The following is a 25,575-nucleotide window of genomic DNA, read 5'->3' on the forward strand; positions in this document are numbered from 1 at the left end:
GGGAACTGACCCCAGGATCCATAGGGAATGAGTGTATTTACCCAACAGAGCTGCGGGACCTCCCTCCTCAAACCCAGACTCTGCAAGTCCAAGCAGCCCACTTCTACCACATCAGTTTACCCAGACAGAGGGCCTCTGTTTAAGCAGAGCCCCCACGCAGGCTGTCACATCCTCTGCCCAGGAATCCTTTTACATATGCATCTATGACAGACTCTTTCCAGCAAGCGTCTTCCAGGGGCTGGGGATGCCAGTGCTTTGAGGCCTGGTTCCTGTAGGTAACCGAGAGGATGCTGGTCCAATGGGGTGACCCGGAGGGAGCAGGGACCCACCTGGCTTCCACTGCCGTGCACGATGTTCTCTGGGGTGTCATAAACCTCGGACTCCATGTGAACATTCTGGTTTTTCTCATGATTCACTTGCACCCGCAGAATTCGAAAGGAAGACCCACCAAGATCCAGGGCAATGAAATCTCCCTTTTCTGTTTAGGGCGACAACAGGTATCACATCAGATTCAAATGTTAAGGGGAAGCCACATACCATGCCCGCTTCCTAGCAGGGCATAGGCCCTGCCTGCCTCCCCCTGCCACATGCTGTTATCAGCCAGAAAGCAGCAATCATGCAAACTTCATCCAACCACTGCCATATACGCAGAGTAGGCAAGAGAAACCCTATCCTACCATGGAGTCCTTAGACAGAAATAGCTTCAAGCAATCCCAGTCTCTTCCTTCTGACTATAGGGGAATGGAAGTACTGAATTAAGTACAAATTCCCACCCCATGTTTCTCTAGTTTCTTAACCTATTTCAAAAACAGCACTGCTATGCAGAAATAAAAAATCACACAGCATTTCAACTGAGACAAAGCCCTACATCTGAGGTCCACCCAGTGCCTTGGGTCTCTGCATGTCAGCTCTGACATCAATTACTCCAGGCCTCCACTCACTCCACAGGGTTGTGTTTTATCATTGTGGTAAAATACACATAGCATAAAATTTACCACTGCAACCATTTTCAGGTGCACAATTCAGTAGCATTAAGTACATTCACAATGTTGTGCAACCATCACCACTATTTTCAAAACTTTTTCATCACCCCAACACAAACTCTATAACCATTAAGCAATAACTTCCATTTGCCCTCACTGTCAGTCCCCAGCATCCATGATTCTACTCTCTGTCTCTATGAACTTGCCTATTCTGGGTATTTCATACAAGAAGAATCACAGTTATTTGTCTTTTTGTGACCGGCTTATTCCTCTTAGCGTAATGTTTTCAAGGTTCATCCATATTTGAAGAATTTTACCCTTTTTTAAAAAATTAATACAGACAGGGTCTTGCTCTGTCACCTGGGCTAGAGTATAGTGGTGTGATCAAAGCTTACTGCAGTCTCAAGCTCCTGGGCTCCCAAGATCCTCCCACTTCAGCCTCTCAAGTAACAGGGACTATAGGCAGGTATGAGCCACCCTGCCCCCAACAGAATTTCATTCCTTTTCTCTTTTCTTTTCTTTTTTTTTTTTTTTTTTTTTTTTTTGAGGCAGAGCTTCACTCTTGTTACCCAGGCTGGAGTGCAGAGGTGCAATCTCAGCTCACTGCAACCTCCGCCTCCCAGGTTCAAGTGATTCTCCTGCCTCAGCTTCCCAAGTAGCTGGGATTACAGGCATCCGCAAGCATGCCTAGCTAAATTTTTTATTTTTAGTAGAGACAGAGCTTCACTATGTTGGCCTGGCCACTCTAACTCCTGACCTCAGGTGATCTACCCGTCTTGGCCTCCCAAAGTGCTGGAATTACAGACGTGAGCCACCACGCCCGGCCTCATTCCTTGTTAAGACTGAATAATATTCCATTGTATGGATCCACTACATTTTGTTTATCCTTTCATCTATCGATGGACTCTTGGGTCGTTTCCACCCAGGGGGTGCTTTTAACAGAATTCCCTCTTGGTCACATAAAAGTACCAGTGGCCAAAGTACTGGCCTGCTATAGTTACCTCCCTCGGGAGCAACATGTACAGCACAGGGGTGGGCTTCACAGGGAGAGAGCAAGACTGTACACCGAGACCACCAGACAGCAAAGGCAGGTGGCCACGGGCAAAGTTCCAACCATTAAGCCACAACCAAACATTCTGCACCCTTCATCTCATTAGCTACCCTCACGATGCTCCCAGAAAAATCAGTTCAGATCTGTTTCACTCGTGATGCTAAGGTGACATCCCCACTGTCCTAATATCTATCTTGCCAGAGGTGACAGCCACCCCTGCCTTCCAGAGCCCATGATCCACCAAGCCCTTAATCCTATGGCAGTAAATACTAGACTGCTTTGGGGTATCTCATTTTCCTAGGTAGGCAAATATCTTTATTATTATATCTTATGTAACAGTATTATTGAAATTTAAATCACATACCATAAAATTCATCCATTTAAAGTATACCATTCAATAGTTTTCAGCATATTCGGATTTATGCAACCAACTGCACAGCCCGTTTTATAACATTTTCATTATTTCAAAAAGAAACTCTGTACCCTTTAACTATCACCTCCCAAGCCCCTCATCCTTCTCCATCCCTAGGCAACCACTAATCTATTTTCTGTTATTATAGATTTACCTCTTCTGGACATTTCATATCAATGAAATCATACAGTGGCCAGGCGTGGTGGCTCATGCCTGTAATCCTAGCACTTTGGGAGGCTGAGGCGGGTGGATAGCTTGAGCTCAGGAGTTTGAGACCAACCTGGGTAATATGGTGAGTCCCTGTCTCTATCAAAAATACAAAGAAAGATTAGACGGGCATGATGGTGTGTGCCTATAATCCCAGCTACTCGGAGACTGAAGTAGGAGAATCGCTTGAGCCCAACAGACAGAGGTTGCAGTGGGCTGAGATCACACCACTGCACGCCAGCCTGGGTGACAGAGTGAGACCCTGTCTCAAAAACACAAAGAAGAAAGAAATTATACAGTATATGACCTTGTATGACTGGCTCATTTCACTCAGCAAAATGTTTTTAAGGTTCATCATGTTATAGTGCATATGAGACTTTATCCCTTTTAATGGCTGACTGTTACACTCTATGGATATAATACATTTTATTGTTCATTTATTCAAACTCCTGACCTCGTGATCCGCCCGCCTTGGCCTCCCAAAGTGTTAGGATTACAGGCGTGAGCCACCGCACCCGGCCTCATTTGTCTTTTATTATGTGTTGAGTTGTAAAAGTTTTTTTTTTATGTCCTAGATATAAATCCTTTATCAGACATACGACCGGCAAATATTTTCTCCCATTCTGTGGATTGTCTTTTCTTTTTTTCATGGTATCCTTTGAAGACAAATGTTTTCATTTTTGTTGTTGTTGTGTTTGAGACAGGGTCTTGCTCTGTTGCCCAAGCTGGAGTACAATGGTGCAATCATGGCTCACTGCACCCTTGACCTCCTGGACTCAAGAAATCCTCCAACCTCAGCCTCCCAAGTAGCTGGGACTACAGGCATATGACCACACCTGGCTAATTTTTTATTTTTTGTGGAGACAAGGTCTCACTGTGTTGCCCAGGCTGGTCTCAAACTGGCTCAAGTGATCCTCTTGCTTGGCCTCCCAAAGTGCTGGGATTACACGCATGAGCCACCACGCCTGGCCAAGTTTTAAATTTTGATGAAGTCCAATTTTATGTGTTTTTTCTTTTATTGTTTGCGCTTTTGGAGTTGTAGCTAAGACTCTATTGCCAAATCCAAGGTCACAAAGACTCACACCTGTATTTCGTTCTAAGAGTTTTATCAGTTTTAGCTCCCACATTTAGGTATTTGATCCACTTCAAGTTAATTTTGTACATGGTATGAGGTGTAGGTCAAACTTCATTCTTTTGCATGTGGATATTCAGTGTCCCAGCACCATTTGCTGAAAGGACTATTCTTTCCCTCATTGAATAGTCCTAGCACTCTTGTCAAAAATCAACTGACCGTAATATATGCATTTATTTATTTATTTTTTTGAGATGAAGTCTCACTCTGTTACCCAGGCTGGAATGCACTGGCGTGATCTCGGCTCACTGCAACCTCCACCTCCCGGGTTCAAGCAATTCTCATGCCTTAGCCTCCCAAGTAGCTAGGATTACAGGGATGTGCCACCACATCTGGCTAATTTTTTTGTATTTTTAGTAGAGACGGGGTTTCACCATGTTGGCCAGGATGGTCTCAAACTCCTGACCTCAGGTGATCCACCAGCCTCGGCCTCCCAAAGCGCTAGGATTACAAGTGTGAGCCACCACACTCAGCCTGTATGCATTTATTTCTGAACTCTCTATTCTGTTCCATTAGTCTACATGTCCACCTTCATGACAGTACCACCATGTCTTGATTACTGTTGCTTTGCTGAAAAATTTGAAACTGGCAGTGAAATTCCTTCAACTTTGTTCTTCTTTTCATGATTGCTTTGGCTATTCTGGGTCCCTTGAGCTTTTGATTTTTAACACAAAATAAGGTTTGCTTTCTGTTTTTAACAAAGAGAGTTCTCTTTTATAAAGCTGACTTATTTTGTATTTGATTCTAACCAGCTATAAGCCCTGACAATGCTATATTTCTGGAACTTACAATGGTGTTTGGAATGTAGGTAAAAACTGAGCAAATACTTGTGGAATTAATGAAGGTATAAAGAAATAAATAACAAACCAAGGAATTCTCACATTGAATGTCACTGTTCCTATCTTTTTTTTTTTTTTTTTTTTTGAGAGGGAGTCTTGCTCTGTTGCCCAGGCTGGAGTGCAATGGCGTGATCTTGGCTCACTGCAACCTCTGCCTCCCGGGTTCAAGCGATTCTCCTGCCTCAGCCTCTCGAGTATCTAGGATTTTAGGTGCCCACCACCGTGCCTGGCTAATTTTTGTATTCTGTAGTAGAGATGGGATTTTGCCATGTTAGTCAGGCTGGTCTCAAACTCCTGACCTCAGGTGATCCACCTGCCTTGGCCTCCCAAAGTGCTGGGATTACAGGCGTGAGCCACTGCGCGCGGCCTGTTCCTAACTTCTTTCTCAGGTTCCTCGAGGGAAAGACCACAGTTTGGGATTCTCTGTCCTTGGCACCCAGGACAGCTCAGCAAATGCTTGGTAGCTGCCTAGCCACAGGGACTGGTAGTCCATTCATTCATTCAAGGCACCTTGAATGGTTAGGCTTTGTGTCCCCACCCAAATCTCATCTTGAGTTGTAACCCCCATAATGCCCACATATCAAGAAAGAGACCAGGTGAAGGTAACTGAATCATGGATGTGGTTTCCCCATGCTGTTCTCGTGATAATGAGTGGGTTCTCACAAGATCTTATGGTTTTACAAAGAGCTCTTCTCCCTTCGCTCAGCACTTCTCCTTCCTGTCACCTGTGAGGAAGATGCATTTTCTCCTTCCACCATGATTGTAAGTTTCCTGAGGCCTCCCCAACCATGCTGAACTGTGAGTCAACTAAACTTCTTTCCTTTATAAATCACCCAGTCTTAGGCAGTTCTTTGTAACAGTATGAAAACGGACTAACGCAGCACCCCTGCTTGCTGTTTATTAAGCACAAAGCAGTTATGCCATCATGTGAGATACACACAGAGGAAAAACCAGAGTATGTTTTTCCTTTTCTCTACTCACCACAACACAGAACACACCTGAGACCCTGGATGCACGTGGGTTTTTCCCTACACACCAAGCAAGTAATTCTGCAGTGAATTCTCCAGTGAACACCAGCTCCATGCTCTCTAATTCAATTCAATTCTTTCACTAGCTACCTGGAGACAGCATCATATCCCACAGGTTGAGGGCTCGTTCACACGAGGCTGCCCTCCCCCGCAAATTCAGACACCAGTCACAAGCATAGGTTGTGGCCTGTGCTTCTGGCTCACCACTATAAATCGGGGTTCCTACAACCCCCTTCTTAGGTTCCATTAGTTTGCTAGAGCAGCTCACAGACCCAGAAAAACACTCCACTTACATTTACATATTTACTATCAAGGATATTACAATAAATACAGATGAAGAACTGGATGGAAGAGATGCACAGGGAGGGGCATGGGAGAAAGGGCGGGAGCTTCCATGCCCTCTCCAGATGTGGCACCCAGGAACCTCCATGTGTTCAGCTAGCCAGAAGCTACCAGAACTCAGTCATTTTAGGTTTTTTTCTTTTTGCTTTTTTTTTTTTTTTTTTGGTTTTGTTTGTTTGTTTGTTTGTTCTTTGAGACAGGGTCTCACTCTTTCACCCAGGCTGGAGTGCAGTGCAGTTGCATGATCACAGCTTACTGCAGCCTCAACCTCCAGAGCTCAAGCGATCCTCCCACCTCAACCTCCCGAGTAGCTGGAACTACCAGCATGTGCCACCACACCTGGCTAACTTTTTTGTATTTTGTGTAGTGACAGGGTTTCACCATGTTGCCCAAGCTAGTCTCAAACTCTTAGGCTCAAGCGATCCACCCGCCTGGGCCTCCCAAAATGCTGGGATTACAGGCGTTAGCCATCATACCTGGCCTGTTTCAGGTTTCTGTAGAAGCACCATTACAGAGTTGTGATTGATTAAATCATCGACCATTGGTTTATTCGCTCTATTTTCAGGCTCTCTCCCTCCCTGGAGGCGGCATGGGGGTTGGGGTTGACAGCAACCCTCTGATCACATGGTTGGTTTCCCTGGCAACCACCCCCATCCTGAGGCTATCCAGGGGCCCACCAAGGGACAAAAGACACTCTCCTATCACCCAGGAAATTCCAAGGGATTTAGGAGCTCTGCGTCAGGACCAGGATCAAAGATTCTCCTAGCACCTCTATCACTCAGGAAATTACAAGGGTTTTAGAAGCTAAATGCTAGAGACTAGGGGCAGAGACCAACATGTATACTTCTTACTATTTCACGTATCAGTTGGTTGTTTTTTTTAATAACAGTTTTACTGAGATATAATTAACACAGCATGCAATTTTTACCCATTTTAAAGTGAAAAATTCAGCGGTTTTCAGCATATTTACAGAGTTGTGCAACCATCACCACTATCTAATTTTAGAAAATTTTCATCACCCCAAAAGAAATTCCACACCCATTAACAACCATTCACCATTTCCTCCCAACCTCTCTATCTCCCAGCAACCACTAATGTACTTTCTGATCTACAGATGCTCCTATTCCAGACATTTCATATAAATGGAATCACACAATATTAGGTCCTTGGTGTCTGGCTTCTTCCACCCGGCATAAGGTTTTCGAGGCTCATCCATGCTGTAGCCTGGATCAGTACCTCATTCCTTTTTATGAACCGATTATATTCCATTATATGTATATATCACATGAAGCCACTGGTTTTAAATTATTTGTGGTCCAAAGGAAAGAGAGAGAACAAGGGAGAATGCTGGGAAGCAGGTATCATAGATGTGGTGGAAATTCTGACCCTGACTTTGTGGCATTGTTCAAATCAATATAGAATTTTCTTTGGGTTCCCATTGGAGTCCTAACTCCAATAGTACTTTACACCACCACTAGGTTAAAAAATTGAATTCGGCCGGGCGCGGTGGATCATGCCCGTAATCCTAGCACTTTGGGAGGCTGAGGCGGATGGATCGCTTGAGGTCAGGAGTTTGAGACCAGCCTGGCTAACATGGAGAAACTCTGTCTCTACTAAAAATACACATAGTGGCAGGCGCCTGTAATCCCAGCTACTCAGGAGGCTGAGGCGGGAGAATCGCTTGAACCCAGGAAGCGGAGGTTGTAGTGAGCCGAGATCGTGCCACTGCACTCCAGCCTGGGTAACAGAGCAAGATTTTGTCTCAAAAAAAATTGAAAAAATTGAATTCAGTATGAAGTGGCTCCTCACAGGTGAGTGAGTCACTAGAATATCAGAAACATTTTATTTGACCGTCCATCAGCTAACATTCACTGAGTCTTTCTGTACCAATCACTAAGTGCTTACACGTATCCTTTTACTTTCAATCCTCGCAACCCTATGAAGTCAGTACTGTCATGACGCCCACTCTACAGATGAGCAAGTAAAGGTAAAGAGGGGTTAGATACCTTGTCCAAACACACAACCAGTAAGTGGCAGAGTCAGCATTTGAATCCGAAGCCATAATGTATAACCCCACTCTAGCTCCAGGGGTACCAATGTGTGATCTAGGCATGGGCTCCAGGGGTGTCCCAAGTCACCCATCTTGTCCATCGTGATTGGTTCAGCATGGGCACATGACCCAAGTCAGCCAATCACAGCCCTCTCCAAGACCATCCCAGGTCCCACGGGGAGCAAGGCCTGCTCTTTGCACGGAGATCGCTGGCTATAAGGGGAGGGCTCAGCCTAGGGCTGCAGGGGTCGGCCCCACCCCTGTAAGAGGAGAGATGGCCTATGAAGGAAGCCAACACACAGGAAAGGAGCTGACTGAACTAGTAAGAGACAGATGAATCCCTAGATACAGAAGTCAACTCACAGTGAGACTTCCCAGTTAGAGGAAACTAGAATTCTCTTTTTTTCTTGAACAAATTTGAGTTAGATTTCTTTCAGTTACAACCAGAAGGTTTCCAAGTTCAATATTCTTTGTCAGGAAATGAATCCCCCAAATACCCACGTGCCCTCCATAACAAAAGGGCCCTATCAGTCCCTTTTACCTCGGGTTGGCTCCTTGATTCAGAGCTGTCATGTCCAGTCACCGCCTTGCTGAGGGACTGGAGCTGTAGCCTGCCGTCGTCTCCCCCACATTTTGTGTGGCTAGCTCAGGGGTGGGGGTGAGACAGCCTGCCTTGGCTTGCCCCTTTTCTCTGCCTCCTTCCCCTGTAACATCACAGAGATGCCAGCGAATCCTGAAAAACTCTGCATCCTTCCTGCAGGGGCTCGGCTTACACATTCAGGCCTGCTGGGTGGGTTCCTTGGACTGGCTCCATTGGTTGGGAAAGATTTTTCCAAGGAATTCTTACAAAGCCAGTTATTATATCATAAGACGGATGAGGATGATGATGACCCACCATAACTCATGGTGGTTTGCAGTTTCCAAAGACTCTCATTTGATCCTGATGATAGCCTGGTAAGGCAGGCAGGGCAGGGATTACCGTGGCCATTTTACACATGAGGAAATGGAGGCTCGGAAGTTAAATGGCTTCTCCAAGGTCACACAGTTTGGGAGTGGCACACCCAGAGACTGATTCAGTGTTCTAGATTTTTATTTCCCTTTCTCTTTGGCTATAAGCTCAGCCTCTTTCTACAGTAATAGGTGTTCTCCCAACTTCCTCTTTCAATCTTTGGTCTCAAACCTTCCTTCCTGCTACTGGGGCCTCCTACTTGTGACCTTTCCTCACATTTCCCATTTCCACTGAAGCCGGGAGAACCGCTCCAGAGAACGGTCATTAAACAAAACATCTGAAGGGCTACTGGCAATTCTCCACTTTCTAATGACAGCCATTATTACCAGCAAATAATGGAAAACAAACACAGGACAGATGTGTCTCAAGTACCAGCCTGTGCTGGAATACAGGGCAAGCAAAAACTCTGCCTGCAGGAAATGCCTGCCTGAGTCCAGCTCAATGAATTGATTCTTTTTTTTTTTTTTTTTTTTGAGACAGAGTCTCTGTAGCCCAGGCTGGAGTGCAGTGGCGTGATCTCGGCTCTGGCTCACTGCAACTCCGCCTCCCAGGTTCAAGTGATTCACGTGCCTCAGCCTCCCAGGTAGCTGGGATTACAGGCACGGGCCACCACGCCTAGCTAATTTTTGTATTTTTAGTAGAGACAGGGCTTCGCCATATTGGCCAGGCCAGTCTCAAACTCCTGACCTCAGATGATCCGCCTGCCTCAGCCTCCCGAAGTGCTGGGATTACTGGCATGAGCCACCATGCCCAGCCTCAATGAATTAATTCTGTACATGAGATACACAGGCATTCCTGCCCATCTACAATCCAGCTGCATGATGGGAACTCCACATCTTCTTCAAAAACCTGACGAGAACACGAGACACTCAGGAGGTTTCACAGATGGAGAGAATATTTGAGATAACCCAGCAATCTTTCCATATAAGAAAACCGAGACCACCCAAATGCTGCAAGAAGAGAAGGTAAATATTTTCCTTCCGTTGACTGGAAAACAGTAGTATGAATATTTAGGGTCCCAAAATAACCGTGACTACACTGTAAATGGCTCTGTTTTGCGTGAAAAAAGATAATGGCACATCCAAGCTTCCAGAAAATATTTTTTTTTACTTCTCCTTTGGATAAAAACTTCTCTTTTGGGTAAAGACTGTGCTAGGAACAATGAAGCCAAAACCAAGAAATATCGATTCCTATTTAGCCTCCAAAAGCTTTCTAATTAGTGCTTACAATATCCTTAGGTATAAATGAGAAAAGGAGAAAAACAGGACACTTCGCGAATGCAGGAGGCTGGGCACAGAGGGAAAGCAATTCCCAAGAGACTGGGTAGTGAGGGAAACCAATATTTCACCCCAAAATATGGCTCCCTCGTATAATAAGTATTTTGAACTAAAGGCCCTTAAAGATCAACAGATGCTGGAAAATGCTTGTCTCCTATCTACATAAAGCCCACACAGACCCTCCAAGGTGAACTTTATCCTTATCCTCCCTGTTATCTCATTATCTATTGCAGAAAAGAAGACTGAAGCATCTGACCACACCTGAATGGATGTTTTTAAAGATGTCTGTTCCTAAACCGGGCGTGGTGGCTCACGCCTGTAATCCCAGCACTTTAAGGGGCCAAGACGGGCAGATCACAAGGTCAGGAGTTTGAGACCAGCCTGACCAATATGGTGAGACCTCGTCTCTACTAAAAATACAAAAATTAGCCTGGCGTGGTGGTGCGTGCCTGTAATCCCAGCTACTTAGGAAGTTGAAGCAGGAGAATTGTTTGAACCCAGAAGGCGGATGGTGCAGTAAGCCGAGATCATGCCACTACACTGCAGCCTGGGCGACAGAGCGAGACTGTCTCAAAAAAAGAAAAAAAAAAATCTGTCTCTTATTCAATTCCAAAGAGAACCGGTACTGGCTAATCTCTGTTCCCTGATGCCTTCATTCTCCTTAGTAATCATTTACTGTTCCCTGTCTCCTGCCTCCCCTCTGAAAAGAGAAAATGTGACTGGTCACGGTGGCTCACACTTGTAATCCCAGTATTTTGGGTGGCTGAGGTGGGTGGATCACCTGAGGTCAGGAGTTCGAGACCAGCCTGGCCAACATGGCAAAAACCCATCTCTACTAAAAATACAAAAATTAGCCGGGCATGGTGGCAGGTGCCTATAATCCCAGCTACTTAGGAGGACTGAGGCAGGAGGATCACTTGAACCTGGGAGGCAGAGCTTGTAGTGAGCCAAGATCGTGCCACTGCACTCCAGCCTGGGCAACAGAGCAAGACTCCGTCTCAAAAAAAAAAAAAGAGGAAATGTAAGTATCTGGGCCCCACCAGGATACTTGGGTAATCAGTCTGTGATTCTCCCACATGCATGTTAACAAATGTGCATGCCCTTTCTCCTATTAATCTGCCTTTTGTGAGCTGATTTTTCAGCCAACATTCAGAAGGCAAAGGGGATGTTTTCCCTTGCTCCCTACAGTAGCTTTGAAGAGGGAATTCTATTTAGCCAAATCACCAGTGTTAAAAGGCTTCAATAGTTTCCTTCTTTATTATTCATTCATCCACTACCTCAGAAATGATATGCAGCAGCAAAAAGCCACTTTAGGTTTCTGGGGATTTTTAATGATGTACAGATTACTGAAGAGCAACTGAAAAATAAAAATAAAAACAAGCCAGGTGTAGTGGTTCACGCCTGTAATCCCAGCACTTTGGGAGGTGGGAGGATCGCCTGAGCCTAGGAGTTCGAGACCAGTCTGGGCAACATGGCAAAACCCTATCTCTACAAAATATCAAAAACAAAAAAACTCACCTGGCCATAAAAAAATGTCCAAAAGAGAAAAAAACTAATTAAAAATGGGCTGATAGGTATCAGAATGTATGTATCAGATATGTCTTCAGAAATGCTTCTGGAAAGTCAGTTGAGTTCCGAAACTCTGTGTCTAGTCAACCAGGGTCGAGGTCAGTGAGAAAGGAAAGCTTGTTTCCTCCCTCTGCCTTGGAAATCACATCAGCACTTAGGCATTTCTCTACCACGGTGAGCACCAATTTATCCCTCCGTGGTTTGGGATTGCCACTAATTCTGTCACTAATTACTATAGTTGAAGCAGTGATTAACATTTTGAAAAGGGAACAGCACTATGGATTTACTATTAGGAGGGCCCAAATTCTGATTACTCCAGGGATCTCCTGATTCTTGGATGATAAAGGAGCCCAGAGGGAGGGGGAGGTGAAGACGGAAGCCCGGAAGCCCGAAAGCCCGGAAGCCCGGAAGCCCAGCACGACACGAAGGGGCAGGGAGTGGACTGGGGGTCGAGGATCCAAGTCCTTAGCATCAACAGCTAGGTCTTTGCGGGGCTGTAGGAACCATTCCAAGCAAAGTGTGGGCTCTGGGGCACATGAACTGAACCCACCCATAAATATTTGGAATGGGGGGGTGCCATTTATATGAATCTCTAAAAGGGGGTGAAAAATAAATTTCACAAATGAGTATGAGTTCTGAGCCTTATTTGGAGGAGTAGCCAATATGGCAAACGGCTGGATTTCTATTGCACTTGGATCACACTTTGAGACCCTCAATCCTGGAAACAGTTTGCGAAGGAGAGAGGGAGAGCACCCCTGCTGACATAGGTCCCTGGGACTCGAGCTGGCTTGAGAGCAGGGCTCAATGGGAAGGAGGCGAAGCGTCTCCTCCCCTGTGTCTGCTCTGAGCCAGTCATGCAGGGCCAGGTGCCTCCCAGGGATCAGATATCCTTCTGAGCTCTCCCAAGCAAAGCCAAGCAGGTGCTCTCCTGGGCGCTGCCCATACCCCCTCCCCTCCCCCCCCATATTCCTCTTCTCTCAGCTGGAAGCAGTTAGAGTCATGCCTGTGCCACAGAGCTCTCCTCATCCTGGAAAGGTTCCAATGCTCCTGGCTATAGGTGACATCCATGTCTGAGAAAAAGCAAGAGTTAACTATATATAAAGTTCTTTCTTCTCCGGCCAGAGACAAGAGAATACACCCAGGGTAGACCACAGTCTATTTACTCTGATGACCAGAATCTCTTCAGTAGTTCTTAAAAAGCTAAAAGTAGGTGCTAGTAATCAACACCTAAACAAAAGGGTGGAGGTGGAGTAGGCTTACATCAGAGATACACATGCTAATATGTGAGCATGAAGTAGACCCCACCCACGGCCACAGTGAACAGCACACGGCCTCTTTATCAGTGCCCAAATCTCATTCAGATGACTGCAGGCAGACAGCAGAGGTCTTTTCCTGCTGCAACCAGTCTACTCCCACTTGCCCATCTTTCAAGAACGTCAGCTGCAACAGCTGCAGCTTCCTGGCGTCCATTTTGCAGGCTGCATACAAGATGCCCCAAATCACTTGTTTAAATAAGAGCCTCCAGGGCGGGGAAGAAATCTCTGGGGTGTGTGAAGGCCTGTACTCATTGGGTGTGTACTCACAACCTGACTTCCTCCTGCTCTCCCTCCCTCTGCTGCCTAGAGCAGGTAAGCCCCACCCTAGAGCACAGAACACAGCTAACAGGGGATTCCTGTGAGGGCGCCACGCTGGAGCAAGCACAGCATTCACCTCCACAAACTAGTAACTGCAGGTCCACCAGGGAGAACAGCTTCCACTGAACAGGCCAGACTGCAGCCTCCCAGTCTCCACTCAGCCAGGTGCAGTGGCTGATGCTACTCCTCTGGGGAGGAGAAACAGACAATCTTCAGGGAGCCCTCCCCCAGCACCCCACTGCAGGCTATGAGCCACAGGATGCAGAATGAAAGGATAAAATTTTTCTTTCAATTCTACCTCCCCTTTGTATTTCTTTGTTTTGGGGGCTGCCTCAATTCTGTATCTGTGAAATCTGTCCAAAGGGGGACTGGAATCCCTGCCTCTAAGTCTGAGACCCACCTGTCCATTAGGATTGCTATTATCTGGGGTAAGAAGAGAGGGAAGCTTTGATTCCCTGATGGAGAGATTTCCCTAAAATGGACCCTTCATTTGTTCTGGAGTTCTTCATGTTCTGAAGACATAAAAGCAACCCACACAGCATCTGCAAGACCCATAAACACTATACTTTCTAAAGTATCACAAGCCACTAGACAGTAAAGTCAATGAGAGCAGGTCAGCCTTGTCCAACCATGGTATCCCCAGTGCCTGGCATATGGTAGATACTCAGTAGACACATATTGGATGGATGGATGGATGGATGGGTGGATGGATGGATGGATGGATGGATGGATGGATGGATGGATGGGAGAGCAGACTGATGGAATGGTGAATGAATGAATGAGCAAATGTATGAACAAATGAAGTTCGAAGGAAGATTTCACAGAACATTTAGCCCTCAGGGTTCAATCTCTGGGTGAGAGACTTACCAGAGCCATCGGGAATGGATCTTACGAATGTTGGCAACATCTTGACTGTGGCTGTTGGATTAAAATCCCGGGAGAGGCCATTCTTCATTTCCTTCTTGAAGCGAGTCATGATATCTATGAGAGTTTCATCGGACAGCCGCATGGCATAGAGATACTTGTCAATCTGGAGGAGAATGAGAAGGAAGGAGAGTGAGGTCGAGGGGGAGGACAGGGCAGGGTGAGGCACCCACCCACTGAGACAGCCAGCTCCCACAGGCACGGGAACACGCACGCTGGCACATTGCATGGTGGAAGGTCATTCAACTGCCATCAACCATGTCACCTAGAGCAGGTTTGCAAATGCTCTGAGCCCTAGTTCCTGGCCTGTAAAATGAACCCAATATCTCTAAGATCCTTTCCAAACCTCAAATATGACATGGAAGCTGCTCTTCAACCCCCAAGTACTTGATGGAGGCAGGTTTCCTCCAGTATCAGGAACACCTCAAGCCTCCTTCCCTCAATGAGAACTGGCTGGCTCACTCTCGCTGGGATGGGAATGACAGAGAGGCTACGAACAAGGACTCTGGAGCCAGCCAACTAGGTTCAATGCTAGCCCCACAGCTTAATAGCTGTGTGAATTTCAGTTTCCTCAACTGAAAAACTGAGATGATAGATAGGACCTAACATATAGGATAAGTTCAAATGAGTAAGAAGCACTTGGAACACCGTAAGTGCTCAATAAACATCAGTTATTATTATTAATATGAGACAGTAGTACTGGTAGGTATCCATGGGCAAGACTTCTAGAAAGGTAGAAATGGTGGCCAAAGGGCTAGGACTCTTCTGAGAACACATCGTGGCAGGCCCAGAGTGCAGAAACCTTAAATCCAGCCTCAGTGTATGGAGACAGCCCCTGGGCTCCCATACACATGTGCTAGGCCCGTGAGCCAGGCCATGGGCCCTGTACCTCCAAGTCAGGCTACTCCCATCCTTCACCAGGCCTGACCCAACCTGTTCCTCTTCCTAGGTTCCCCGTTCTCCTCAAGCTGCCCAGCTCCTAACCTCAGGCACCCTGGGTTGTCACTGGCTATCACTAGTTGTTCATCCTTCATGGTATCTTCGCATTTATTCTCCCAAAAAGTATTCACTGGGCACCAGCTAGGTGCCTAGCATTGGGCTAGACACCTGTCCTGATGGCACAGTCCCTGTGGAGTTCACCGAGGAAGGTCCTTGTGTTTCACCATCCACTCTTTCTGCTGCTCTGTGTGCCTGAATTGCTGATGATCATCCACTGTAACAGTTTGTCTTCAGTCTCTCCCTTCCAACCCATCTTCTACACACTGTAGCATTAGCCTCTTAAAGTGCAGTCTAATCAAGTCATGCCTCTGCCCAAAGCCTGGCAATGCCTCCTCAATGCCAAGGCACCTACCCTCTGCAGGTGTGGCTCTGTGCTCTCTGAACTCGGGCCAAACCACCTCTACCATTCCTGGTAGGTGCTCCAGGCTCTCCTCCTTCTGCTGTCACCTCTACCTGAAATGCCCTTCCTTTTCTTCCCAGCTCACCTAACCTTCAAAGTTCAAATCAACTGTCACTTCCTCCTGAAGATGTCCAAGTCCCTCACGCTGGATATCACCCCTCTTTCAGCACTGACCCGGAGGCAGGGTCTGGCCTGGATCTCTGCTTTCCATGCGTGTCACCTTGACCTCCCCAGTGCCTCACATGGAGCCTTGCACACAGAAGGCTCCCAGTGGATAGGGAGACAGATTTACAGCCCCACAAGGCTGAAAATACCTTAACAGTGGTGTTTTGTTTGTTTGTTTGTTTTTCGGGTTTTTTTTTTTTTTTTTTGACATAGTCTCTCTCTGTCACCCAGGCTGGAATGCAGTGGCACAATCTTGGCTCACTGTAACCTCCACCTCCCGGGTTCAAGTGATTCTCCTGCCTCAGCCTCCTGAGTGGCTGGGATTACAGGTGTGCTAATTTTTGTATTTTTAGTAGAGACAGGGTTTCACCATGTTGGTCAGGCTGGTCTCAAACTCCTGACCTGAAGTGATCCACACATCTAGGCCTCCCAAAGTGTCTGCCAACACTCTCTGCGCCCAAGGATGATCCTTGCCCCAACTCCTAACCACTAGCCCTACCACCTTTTTCCCTTTACAATAAAGCAGCTCAAAGACGGGCAATCAGAAACCACCAAGAGCCAGAATAGAAATTGCCAGAAGAGGCCGGACATGGAGGCTGACACCTGTAATCCCAGAACTTTGCAGGGCCAAGGCAGGAGGATCATTTGAGCCCAGGAGTTTGAGACAAGCCTGGGCAACACCCCCGTCTCTACAAAAAATAAAAATTAGCCCAGCGTGGTGATGCACACCTGTAGTCTCAGCTACTCAGGAGGCTGAGGCAAGAGGATCACTTGGGCCCAAGAGGTTGAGGCTGCACTGAGCCATGATTGCACCACTGCACTCCAGCCTAAGTGACAGAGTGAGACTGTCTCTAAAAAAAAAAAAAATTAACAATTGGCCAGGAGCAGTGGCTCACACCTATAATCCCAACACTTTGGGAGGCTAAGGCAGGCAGATTGCCTGAGGCCAGGAGTTCGAGACTAGCCTGGGCAACATGGCGAAATCTCATCACTAACAAAATACAAAAATTAGCCAGGTGTGGTGATACGCCCCTGTAGTCCCAGCTACTCAGGAGACTGAGGCAGGAGGATTGCTTGAGCTGGGGAAGCAGAGGTTGCAGGGCGCTATGATCGTGCCACTGCACCCCAGCTTGGGTGACAAAGTGAGATCCAGTATCAAAAAAAAAAAAAAAAAAATATATATATATATATATATAGACATGTGCACACAAGGCTCTTTATATATATAAAACATATATATATTTAAAAAACATATATATATATATGTTTTAAAGGAAAAAGAAAATGGCCAGAAACATGGCCCTTGGGAGGAGATACAAGCCATGCCCTACTCTGGTTGGCGGCACTCATCAGCAGTCCTTGCCATTATAGTGCCCTGGGTCTGCGGGGAGAGACAGCCATGGTGCAAGCATGGAAGAGACGGCTTCCTGGAGAGGCGAAGTTGGAGAGCATTCCCAGGCACAAGCAAGGGCATGTGTGAAGGCCAAAGGGGAGGGAGGGTGGTTTTGTGATGAACGAGCAGACGGTGTGCCTGGGAAGACTGGCCAGAGCTCAACCACACAGGGCCTGATGAGCCACATAAACAAATACAAGCGGAATCCCACAGCACAGTGAGCCTTGGGACAGCTTTACTGATTACAACTATGATGAGAGTTGTGTGTCTGCTGTGTGGAGAATGGGGGAGCAAGTGCAAGATCATACAATAAAAGCCACATTTCTAGCTGGCACAGTGGCTCACGCCTGTATCCTGGCACTTTGGGAGGCCGAGGCAGGAGAATTGCTTAGATCCAAAAGATCAAGACCAGCCTGAGCAACATAGTGAGATCGCACCTCTAAAATATTTTTTAATTTTAATTTTAGGCCGGGAGCAGTGGCTAACGCCTGTAACCCCAAAACTTTGAGAGGCCGAGGCGAGTGGATTACTTGAGGTCAGGAGTTCAAGACCAGCCTGGCCAATGTGGTAAAACCTGGTCTCTACCAAAAATACAAAAATTAGCTGGGCATGGTGGGGCAGGCCTGTAATCCCAGCTACTTGGGAGACTGAGATAGGAGAATAGCTCGAACCCAGGAGGTGGAGGAGATTGCAGTGAGACAAGATCGCGCCATTGCACTCCAGCCTGGGCAATGCAGCAAGACTCCGTCTCAAAAAAATTTTTTTAATTTTAATTTTTAAAAAGGCACATTGCTACTCCAGCATTTTGGACATGCCCCAACGACCACACTCCCCACACATCATGATTATCCACATAGGAGCTGTCCAACTCCTATGATACCGTGTGAGTTCCCCAGGGAAAGAAAACATATTGAATAGACCTTTGGAACTCACCCAGTTGCTCGACACAAAGAAGGAATTCAAAAAATGCTGGGTCCTGGAATAATACTATATAATTCTCTTGTGGTTTACAGTATATCAGTGTATCAAGATCCAGTATGTCATTTAACCTTCAAAACTGTCAGGGAGATGTTCTTAATCCCCATTTTACAGACACAGAAACTAAGGGTCCAAGAAGCTAAGTGATTAGTTCAAAGCACACAGCTGGGGGAGTGAGGTTTTATACCTGCAAGTCTAAGGCTCCTCCATACAATCATCCCTGCCCCTTAAGGAAGGCTGGTCCCCTGCTCTGCAGAAGGCAGATCCTAGTAGAGCTGTTGGGGTTTTCCAGCTGGACAAGCAGAAGCTTCTTGAAAAGGCAGCTCTCCATAACTCCACAGCTATCCTGCCTTCTAACTCCAGGTGCAGCTCAGCACACAGACACTGATCCAAAAACCCCAACGTTTCAGGACAATCAAGCTGAACCCAAACAAAGCTTAGAAGCTCAAATCAAAAAGCAGGCTGCAGACACGGAGGACGGCCTCGTCCTCAAGCTGCTATGGAGGGAGGGTTTTCCTCCTTTCGTTCAGGTTCATGAGTCATCATGGGGTACAACCCCTCTCAGAAGAGACATGAATACTGGGGCCAAAAGGGGGGTACAGTTGAGGCAAGGCTGGAACTGAAACCGGGGCCTCCTGGATCTTACATGAATGAGGACAGTGAAGGGAAGCCCTTTCTTTCCACTGGTCCTCAGGAGATCAGAAGGGGCCACCGAACCAGCAAAGACCCTAGGCCTGGGGCTGGGCTGCCAAGGGAGAAGTCAGCTCCCTGGTACCTGGCACACTGCCCAGTCAGGCAGGCACCTGGTGCAGGACTCAGCAGACATGCCCCTCTGGACTGTGGGCCTTTAGGTGGCCTAGAGGCACTGGAGAAAAGCACATGTCAAGAGACACCTGCAGAAAACTTCCAGGGGCCCAGAGAACCCAGCACCTCACTGAGCAAAACGTATCTTCCTCGTTCAGACTAGCCCCTCCTGGCACTCCACTGGACCACTCCTGTCTCCGTCGGAAAGAGTCTGGGAATGGGCAGTGGGTAGAAGGAGAGAGGGAGGAAGAAAGGGCATCGGAGAAATCACTCCTGCCCATTTGCTCCAGATCTCTGCCAGAAACCCAGGAAGAAAGGCTGACTCTTGCTCTTTGGGGATCTGGCCAAAGTCTGTGGCCTTTCAACTTTTCTATTTCTGTCCTCCTCTCCACAGCATCTCCAGATCTTTTCTCTCCTCCTTCCTTTTCCCCTCTTCCCCTCTCTACACACACACTCTCACACACACACTCTCTCACACACTCACATACACACACGTACTCATACGCATACTCACACACACATACACACACACACACACACACATCTCTATAATCCTGTCCCCTTCTCTTAGGTGCTGCCTCCAAATCACCACTGCTTTACTGCTCCGGTCAAATGTCAGTGCCAGAAGAACACCCACCCTCCATTTGGGGGATGGGGAGGACACCGCACAGCACCTCTTCTGGCTGCTTCCACTACAAGCCTGGGTCTGTGGATGTCTATCAGAAGACAGAGGTTCCCAGGAGTCATGACAGGAACCCAGGCCCTCAAATGCTCACTCCCAAACATGGTGCCTGACATGAGTGCGTGGGACTCTGGTCAGGCTGGGATGGAAATGGGAAGGCACCTGGTCCCAGAGACCAGACATCAGACACCCAGTGGGGTCCCTCAGACTCTTGCCTGAGGCTGCCGAGAACCCGCATCCAGCCTCCAGGGCCTCTCCACCACTGCCCAGAGGGAAGAGCCCTTCCTATGAGGGTAGCCAGGCTGGCTGCACAGTGCGGGCGCTCCTGCTCAAACACTGTCCAGACACTGGTCCTGGATTCTCCTTCTTGTGGACCCAGGGGGCCTTGAAGCTCTCAGCGGCTCCCAAAGTTGGACCCCCGCAGAGCAGGAGGACATGTCATCAGCAGAGAGCACACAGCCTCGCCAAGCTTCCCTGGCTCAAAGCCCTCCAGCCAAGGAAAGAACTCAATGGCCTGGCACTGCACTCAACTCACACACATTTCTGTGCCCGACCCCAGCCCCAGCTCCTGCTCTCAACAGAACATGCACAAAAAACAAACTCAAGACTGGGCATGCCCAAGTGAACAGGCCAGTCGTGGCAGGGGGCACCAGTAACCACTGGTAACCTTCCCAGCCATTTTCACCCCACCCCGTGGAAGGGGGCAAAGCCATGGAAAATTTCACTCCCTCTCTCATCCACCCTCCTGCGAGGATCGAGAATGATGCAGAACAGCAGGCGTGACTGAAGCTGCTGACACGGGCCTTTAAAATGAACTTTCCAAGAGAGGCGCTCCACTTACAAAAAGAAATCATGGCATGCACCCTGAAGGGTTAAGAAAGATGTTAGCTTAGGGGAGGACAGAGATTTCAACATCAGAATTCACTTCCCTTTGCTAAGGACACTGACTCGGAGAGAATGAGCCCTGGGTGCTTGTTAATATCATGATTAGCAATGGCTCACATGTGCACTGGCCCTTCAGACACAGAACCTTCACATACATTATCCCATTTAAACTGTGTAGAAAGAAGTGAAATGAGCTTGTGGATGCTAAGTGCCAGGCAGGAAGCAGGTGCTTTAATGCTAGTTCCCTTTCTCCTGTCACTACAGCCCAGTGAAGTAGGCAGGAAAGACATCATTATCTCCATTATCTAGGAGAGGAAACAGACCCATGATTCAAGCTAAGTTGAGGAGTTTATAAATGGCAGCTGGGTCTAGATTCCAGGGCTCACAACCTCCCACTTGGGGCTTCACCTTAAGCATTTCCATTTTCCTCACGTGGTAGAAAGAACACAGGGCTGTGGACAGACAGCTGGGTTCAAATCCTATTTATTAGCTGTGTTACTTTGGACAAGTTACTTAATCTCTCTGAGTCTCACTTAGTCTCACTTTTTTTTTTTTTTTTTTTTTTTTTGGTGACGGAGTCTGGCTCAGTCGCCCAGGCTGGAGTGCGGTGGCGCTCTCTTGGCTCACTGCAAGCTCCACCTCCCGGGTTCACACCATTCTCCTGCCTCAGCCTCCCGAGTAGCTGGGACTACAGGCGCCTGCCACCACGCTTGGCTATATTTTTTGTATTTTTAATAGAGACGGGGTTTCACCATGTTAGCCAGGATGGTCTTGATCCCTGACCTCACGATCTGCTCGCCTCGGCCTCCCAAAGTGCTGGGATTACAGGTGTGAGCCACCGCGCCCAGCATTCTGAGTCTCACTTTTTTTTTTTTTTTTTTTGAGACGGAGTCTTGCTCTGTCCCCCAGGCTGGAGGAGTCTCACTTTTAAGATGGAGATAATAAATCCTCCACTTCTGAGGGTTATGGGGAGGATTTTAATGTGCCAGAAACAAAGTAAGCATCAAGTGTCATTTCCTGTACCCCTAACTCCTTTCATCTCAATGCCTGAAAAATGCATCTACTGGCCGGGCACGGTGGCTCACGCTCGTAATCCCAGCACTTTGGGAGGCTGAGGCGGGTGGATCACCTGAGAGGTCAGAAGTTCAAGACCAGCCTGGCCAACATGGTGAAACCCAACTCTACTAAAAATACAAAAAAAATTAGCCGAGCGTGGTGGCAGATGCCTGTAATCCCAGCTACTCGGGAAGCTGAGGCAGGAGAATCACTTGAACTCCAGAGGCAAAGGTTGCAGTGAGCTGAGATTACGCCACTGCACTTCAGCCTGGGCAACAAGGCGAGACTTCGTCTCCAAAAAAAAAAAAAAAATGCATCTATCACAAATGCTATTGACCCATTAGTAGAAAACTAAAGCTGGGAGGCAATATGCCTGAAAAAATGGCAAATAAAAACTCTGACAAAACTGCTCTGAAACATTTGCACTGTTTCATTTTTTTTTTAAAGAAACAATAACAGGCCAGGTGCAGTGGCTCACGCCTGTAATCCCCACACTTTGGGAGACCAAGGCGGGTGGATCACCTGAGATCAGAAGTTCAAGACCAGCCTGATCAACATGGAGAAACCCCGTCTCTACTAAAAATACAAAATTAGCCGGGCATGGTGGCGGGCGCCTGTAACCCCAGCTACTTGGGAGGCTGAGGCAAGAGAATCGCTTGAATCCAGGAGGCGGAGGTTGCAGTGAGCCAAGATCGCGCCACTGCACTTCAGCCTAGGCAACAAGAGCAAAACTCCATCTCAAAAAAAAAAAAAAAGCAGTAACAGTAATATATACTTATTGTAAAATATATTCCAACATCATATAAATGCATAAAAGTAAAAATTATTAATTCTTTCCCCAGTCTCCCCAGAGATATCCCTGCTAATGGAGTTTTATGTACTAGGACTGTCTTCCTCCCTAAACAAACACTCATACATACAGAGATGGATGGTTCTTTTTGTTTTACAAAAATGGAATTATATTATAAACACTTTTTTCTTTAAAAACCTACTTCCCGCTTCCTATTGCCTGCAGACACTCTCTAAGACTCAAACTAGCAGAGTGGTACTAAAGACTTCCTCAGGACCCCTCCCGGTCCAATGACAGGGCACAGTCGGGGCCATGTAGACACCTGCATTTGACTTCTGGCTCTGTCATCCTATGGGCACCTCAGTCTTCCCATCTGTCACGTGGGTGTGTTCCTATGACTTTGACCTATAAAGGCCTCTCTACTTTGCACAGTGCTTTTACCTGTTGGTCCTTACAGCATCCTGTCTGCAGAAGCAGAACAGGTACCATCACTTCCAATGCCCTGGGCAAGAATGAGGGGCCAGGAGGTTCCTCAACTGGCCAGAGTGACATACTTGCAGAGACTCGTGTGGACCGCAAGCTCCCTGATTCCTGGTCCTGTGCTCTATCCTCTCAGTCCAGGGAGAGCCAGGGTCAGGAGCTTCCTGGAGAGGGAGATGCGATACTACAGGGGGTATCACCACCACAGCTCCAGCCACTCCAGAACAGCATGGCTGTCCGGCCTTACAGAAAGCACGCCACTCCAGTGTGACCTCCAGGAGGCCACTTCTCCCCTCCAGCTGGGATCAGAGCCACAACAAGCTGTCCGATCTGCTCCTTCCCCTTTCACACAGTCTGGGAAGGAAGTTCAACAGCCATAGCAAGCTGAGACCCTGGGCCCACACCATGGTCTGTGCCCACCCAGCAGCCCCGGACTCCTCTTCCTGCCTGCACATGGTTTCTGCGGCGGCCCAGCCCCACCTCAGTACTGCGGGTGGCGGCCGGGAACCTAGTTTCTGTTCTGTGCTTGGCAGCCGGTCTCTGAGCAGGGAGGGAGTTGGCCACAAGGGGAGGCAGCCCTGATCTAGTGGGGTCCCTAAAGCAACCACTAACACCCAGCACCCTGACAGTGGCTCATCACCTCAAAGGTCCTTCCTTGCAGAGCCCTGTCCAGTCTGCCTCCTGGGCCTCTCCATCCCCAGTTCCTTCTTCCTCCCAAAGCTCACCTCCCAACTCACCTTGTCAGGAGCACATGCCATGATCTACCCCATCCCACACCGTCCACTCCTCTCCTCAGCATCCCCTCGGCCTTAGGTGTTCACTATGTAGGAGTTGACCTGCCCGGGAGACACTTCGTGGTGTGTATCTTTCCTGGGCGTTGCAGGGACACATGCATGGTCCACGCCACCAGCTAGACCGTGAGTGCCAGAGATACAGGAGCCATGCCCTCTGGGCTCTTTGTGTGCCCAGGAGCTCTAGGAGGCACCGCGTGGTGGCTCCTGGGCCAGGCTGGGTGGCTCCTGTGCTGGGCGGGAGGCCTCCAGTGACACTAGCCTAGGGAGGTCTCAGAGGGTTTGCTGGCTCAGATAAGGCCCCGAGACTTCCCCGAATGGCCCAGCCCTTCTTCCCCGGCAGCGGCCTCTCACTTCAGGCTTTCCTCTAAGGTAGAGTTCCAAGCACTTCTAACCCCTGCCTTCCCCTCACCACTTCACCACTGCATGGCTGGGGCCCAGAAGAACAGAGGGGCCTAAAGATAATCAGAATTCCCACTCCCTTATTCAAGCTGAGTCACCTGCAAGCTACCAGAGGAACTGTGTCTGGGATAATCAATTCCACTGCAGGGCTCCTCAGTGACAGGTCTGTGTGAGATCATCACCAAAGCCAAAACCATCCCTCAGGCACTCAAAAACCTCATCCTGGGGACACAGCCTTGCCCGGTCTCTTCTCTCAGGTTCATAGTGTCTCTCAGCATGTGTAAACTGTTGGTTCTGTTTCAATGAACTCTGTTTACGTACAACAAATCATGAGGAAAATGGGATCCCCATTTTTTCTTTTTTGAGACAGAGTCTCGCTCTGTCACCAGGCTGGAGTGCAGTGGCCCAATCTCAGCTCACTGCAAGCTCCGCCTCCTGGGTTCAAGCGATTCTCCTGCCTCAACCTCCTGAGTAGCTGGGACTACAGGCGCACGCCACCACACCCAGCTAATTTTTGTATTTTAAGTAGAGACAGGGTATCACTATGTTGGCCAGGATGATCTTGATCTCTTGACCTTGTGATCCGCCCGCCTCAGCCTCCCTAAGTGTTGGGATAACAGGCGTTAGCCACTGAGCCCAGCCGGGATCCCCATTCTTGATGAAGAAACTGAGGTTCTAGCAATATGAATGTGGACAGGGTCCATGCTGGGTGCTTTAACCTCCTCCATACAAATCTGCACAATGTGTAAGGAAGCTATTATGAACCCCACATGAGGCAGGTGGAGCCTAGGGCTGTGAAGTTAGCCAAATGCCCCAGGCCACTCAGCAAGCAGAGCAGCACTCCAACTTCAGCACCCCTTCCCTTGGCCTCCTCTTCCTAGGAGAACCTGAGTAGGGCCTGGAGGTTCTAAAAGGAGCTTCCTGACTGGTGAAAGTGGCCAAGTCCTTGCCCAGAAAGACAACAAGGCTGTCACACTAAACTAGCTAAAAATAAAGCAGGCCCCCATTCCCTCCGGGGGGGGGAACAGAACGGCCCTGGAATGTGGCAGGGCAGGCACAACAGGCTTACTTCTCAGCCTCCTGGTGGATGGCTTAGCAAACAGCCAGCTTCTGGACCTCCAGTCTCACAATTCCCACTGACCCAGCTACCTCCCGACAACAGGGAGAAAAGGATCTGAGTGCAGACAGGTTTACTTTCACTGCCAGACAACCAAACCCCAACGCTGTGGCTTGGAGATACTGCAGTGGTGGGACTGGACTGAGCTAGAAATCGAAAGACCTCAGGCCTCAGCC

At 48.1% G+C, this 25,575-nt stretch overlaps 1 protein-coding gene across 9 annotated transcripts in view; it reads right to left on the reverse strand.

Annotated features, from left to right (window-relative positions):
- The window catches only part of HK1 (hexokinase 1), a 130,910-nt gene that overhangs the window by 43,504 nt on the left and 61,831 nt on the right, over window positions 1-25,575 (reverse strand). For 8 of the 9 annotated variants that reach the window (XM_025395785.1, XM_025395782.1, XM_025395783.1 and 5 more), the window contains 2 exons: window positions 14,401-14,563; window positions 330-478 (listed from right to left, as the gene is read on the reverse strand). In XM_025395785.1, coding sequence (XP_025251570.1) covers window positions 330-478; window positions 14,401-14,563 — 312 coding nt within the window. Of the gene's footprint in view, window positions 1-329; window positions 479-14,400; window positions 14,564-22,081; window positions 22,094-25,575 lie in introns of those variants that run through there. The other variant, XM_025395791.1, reaches the window with a different exon arrangement.

Source organism: Theropithecus gelada, chromosome 9, assembly GCF_003255815.1.
Source record: "Theropithecus gelada isolate Dixy chromosome 9, Tgel_1.0, whole genome shotgun sequence".
Lineage (NCBI taxonomy): Eukaryota > Metazoa > Chordata > Mammalia > Primates > Cercopithecidae > Theropithecus > Theropithecus gelada.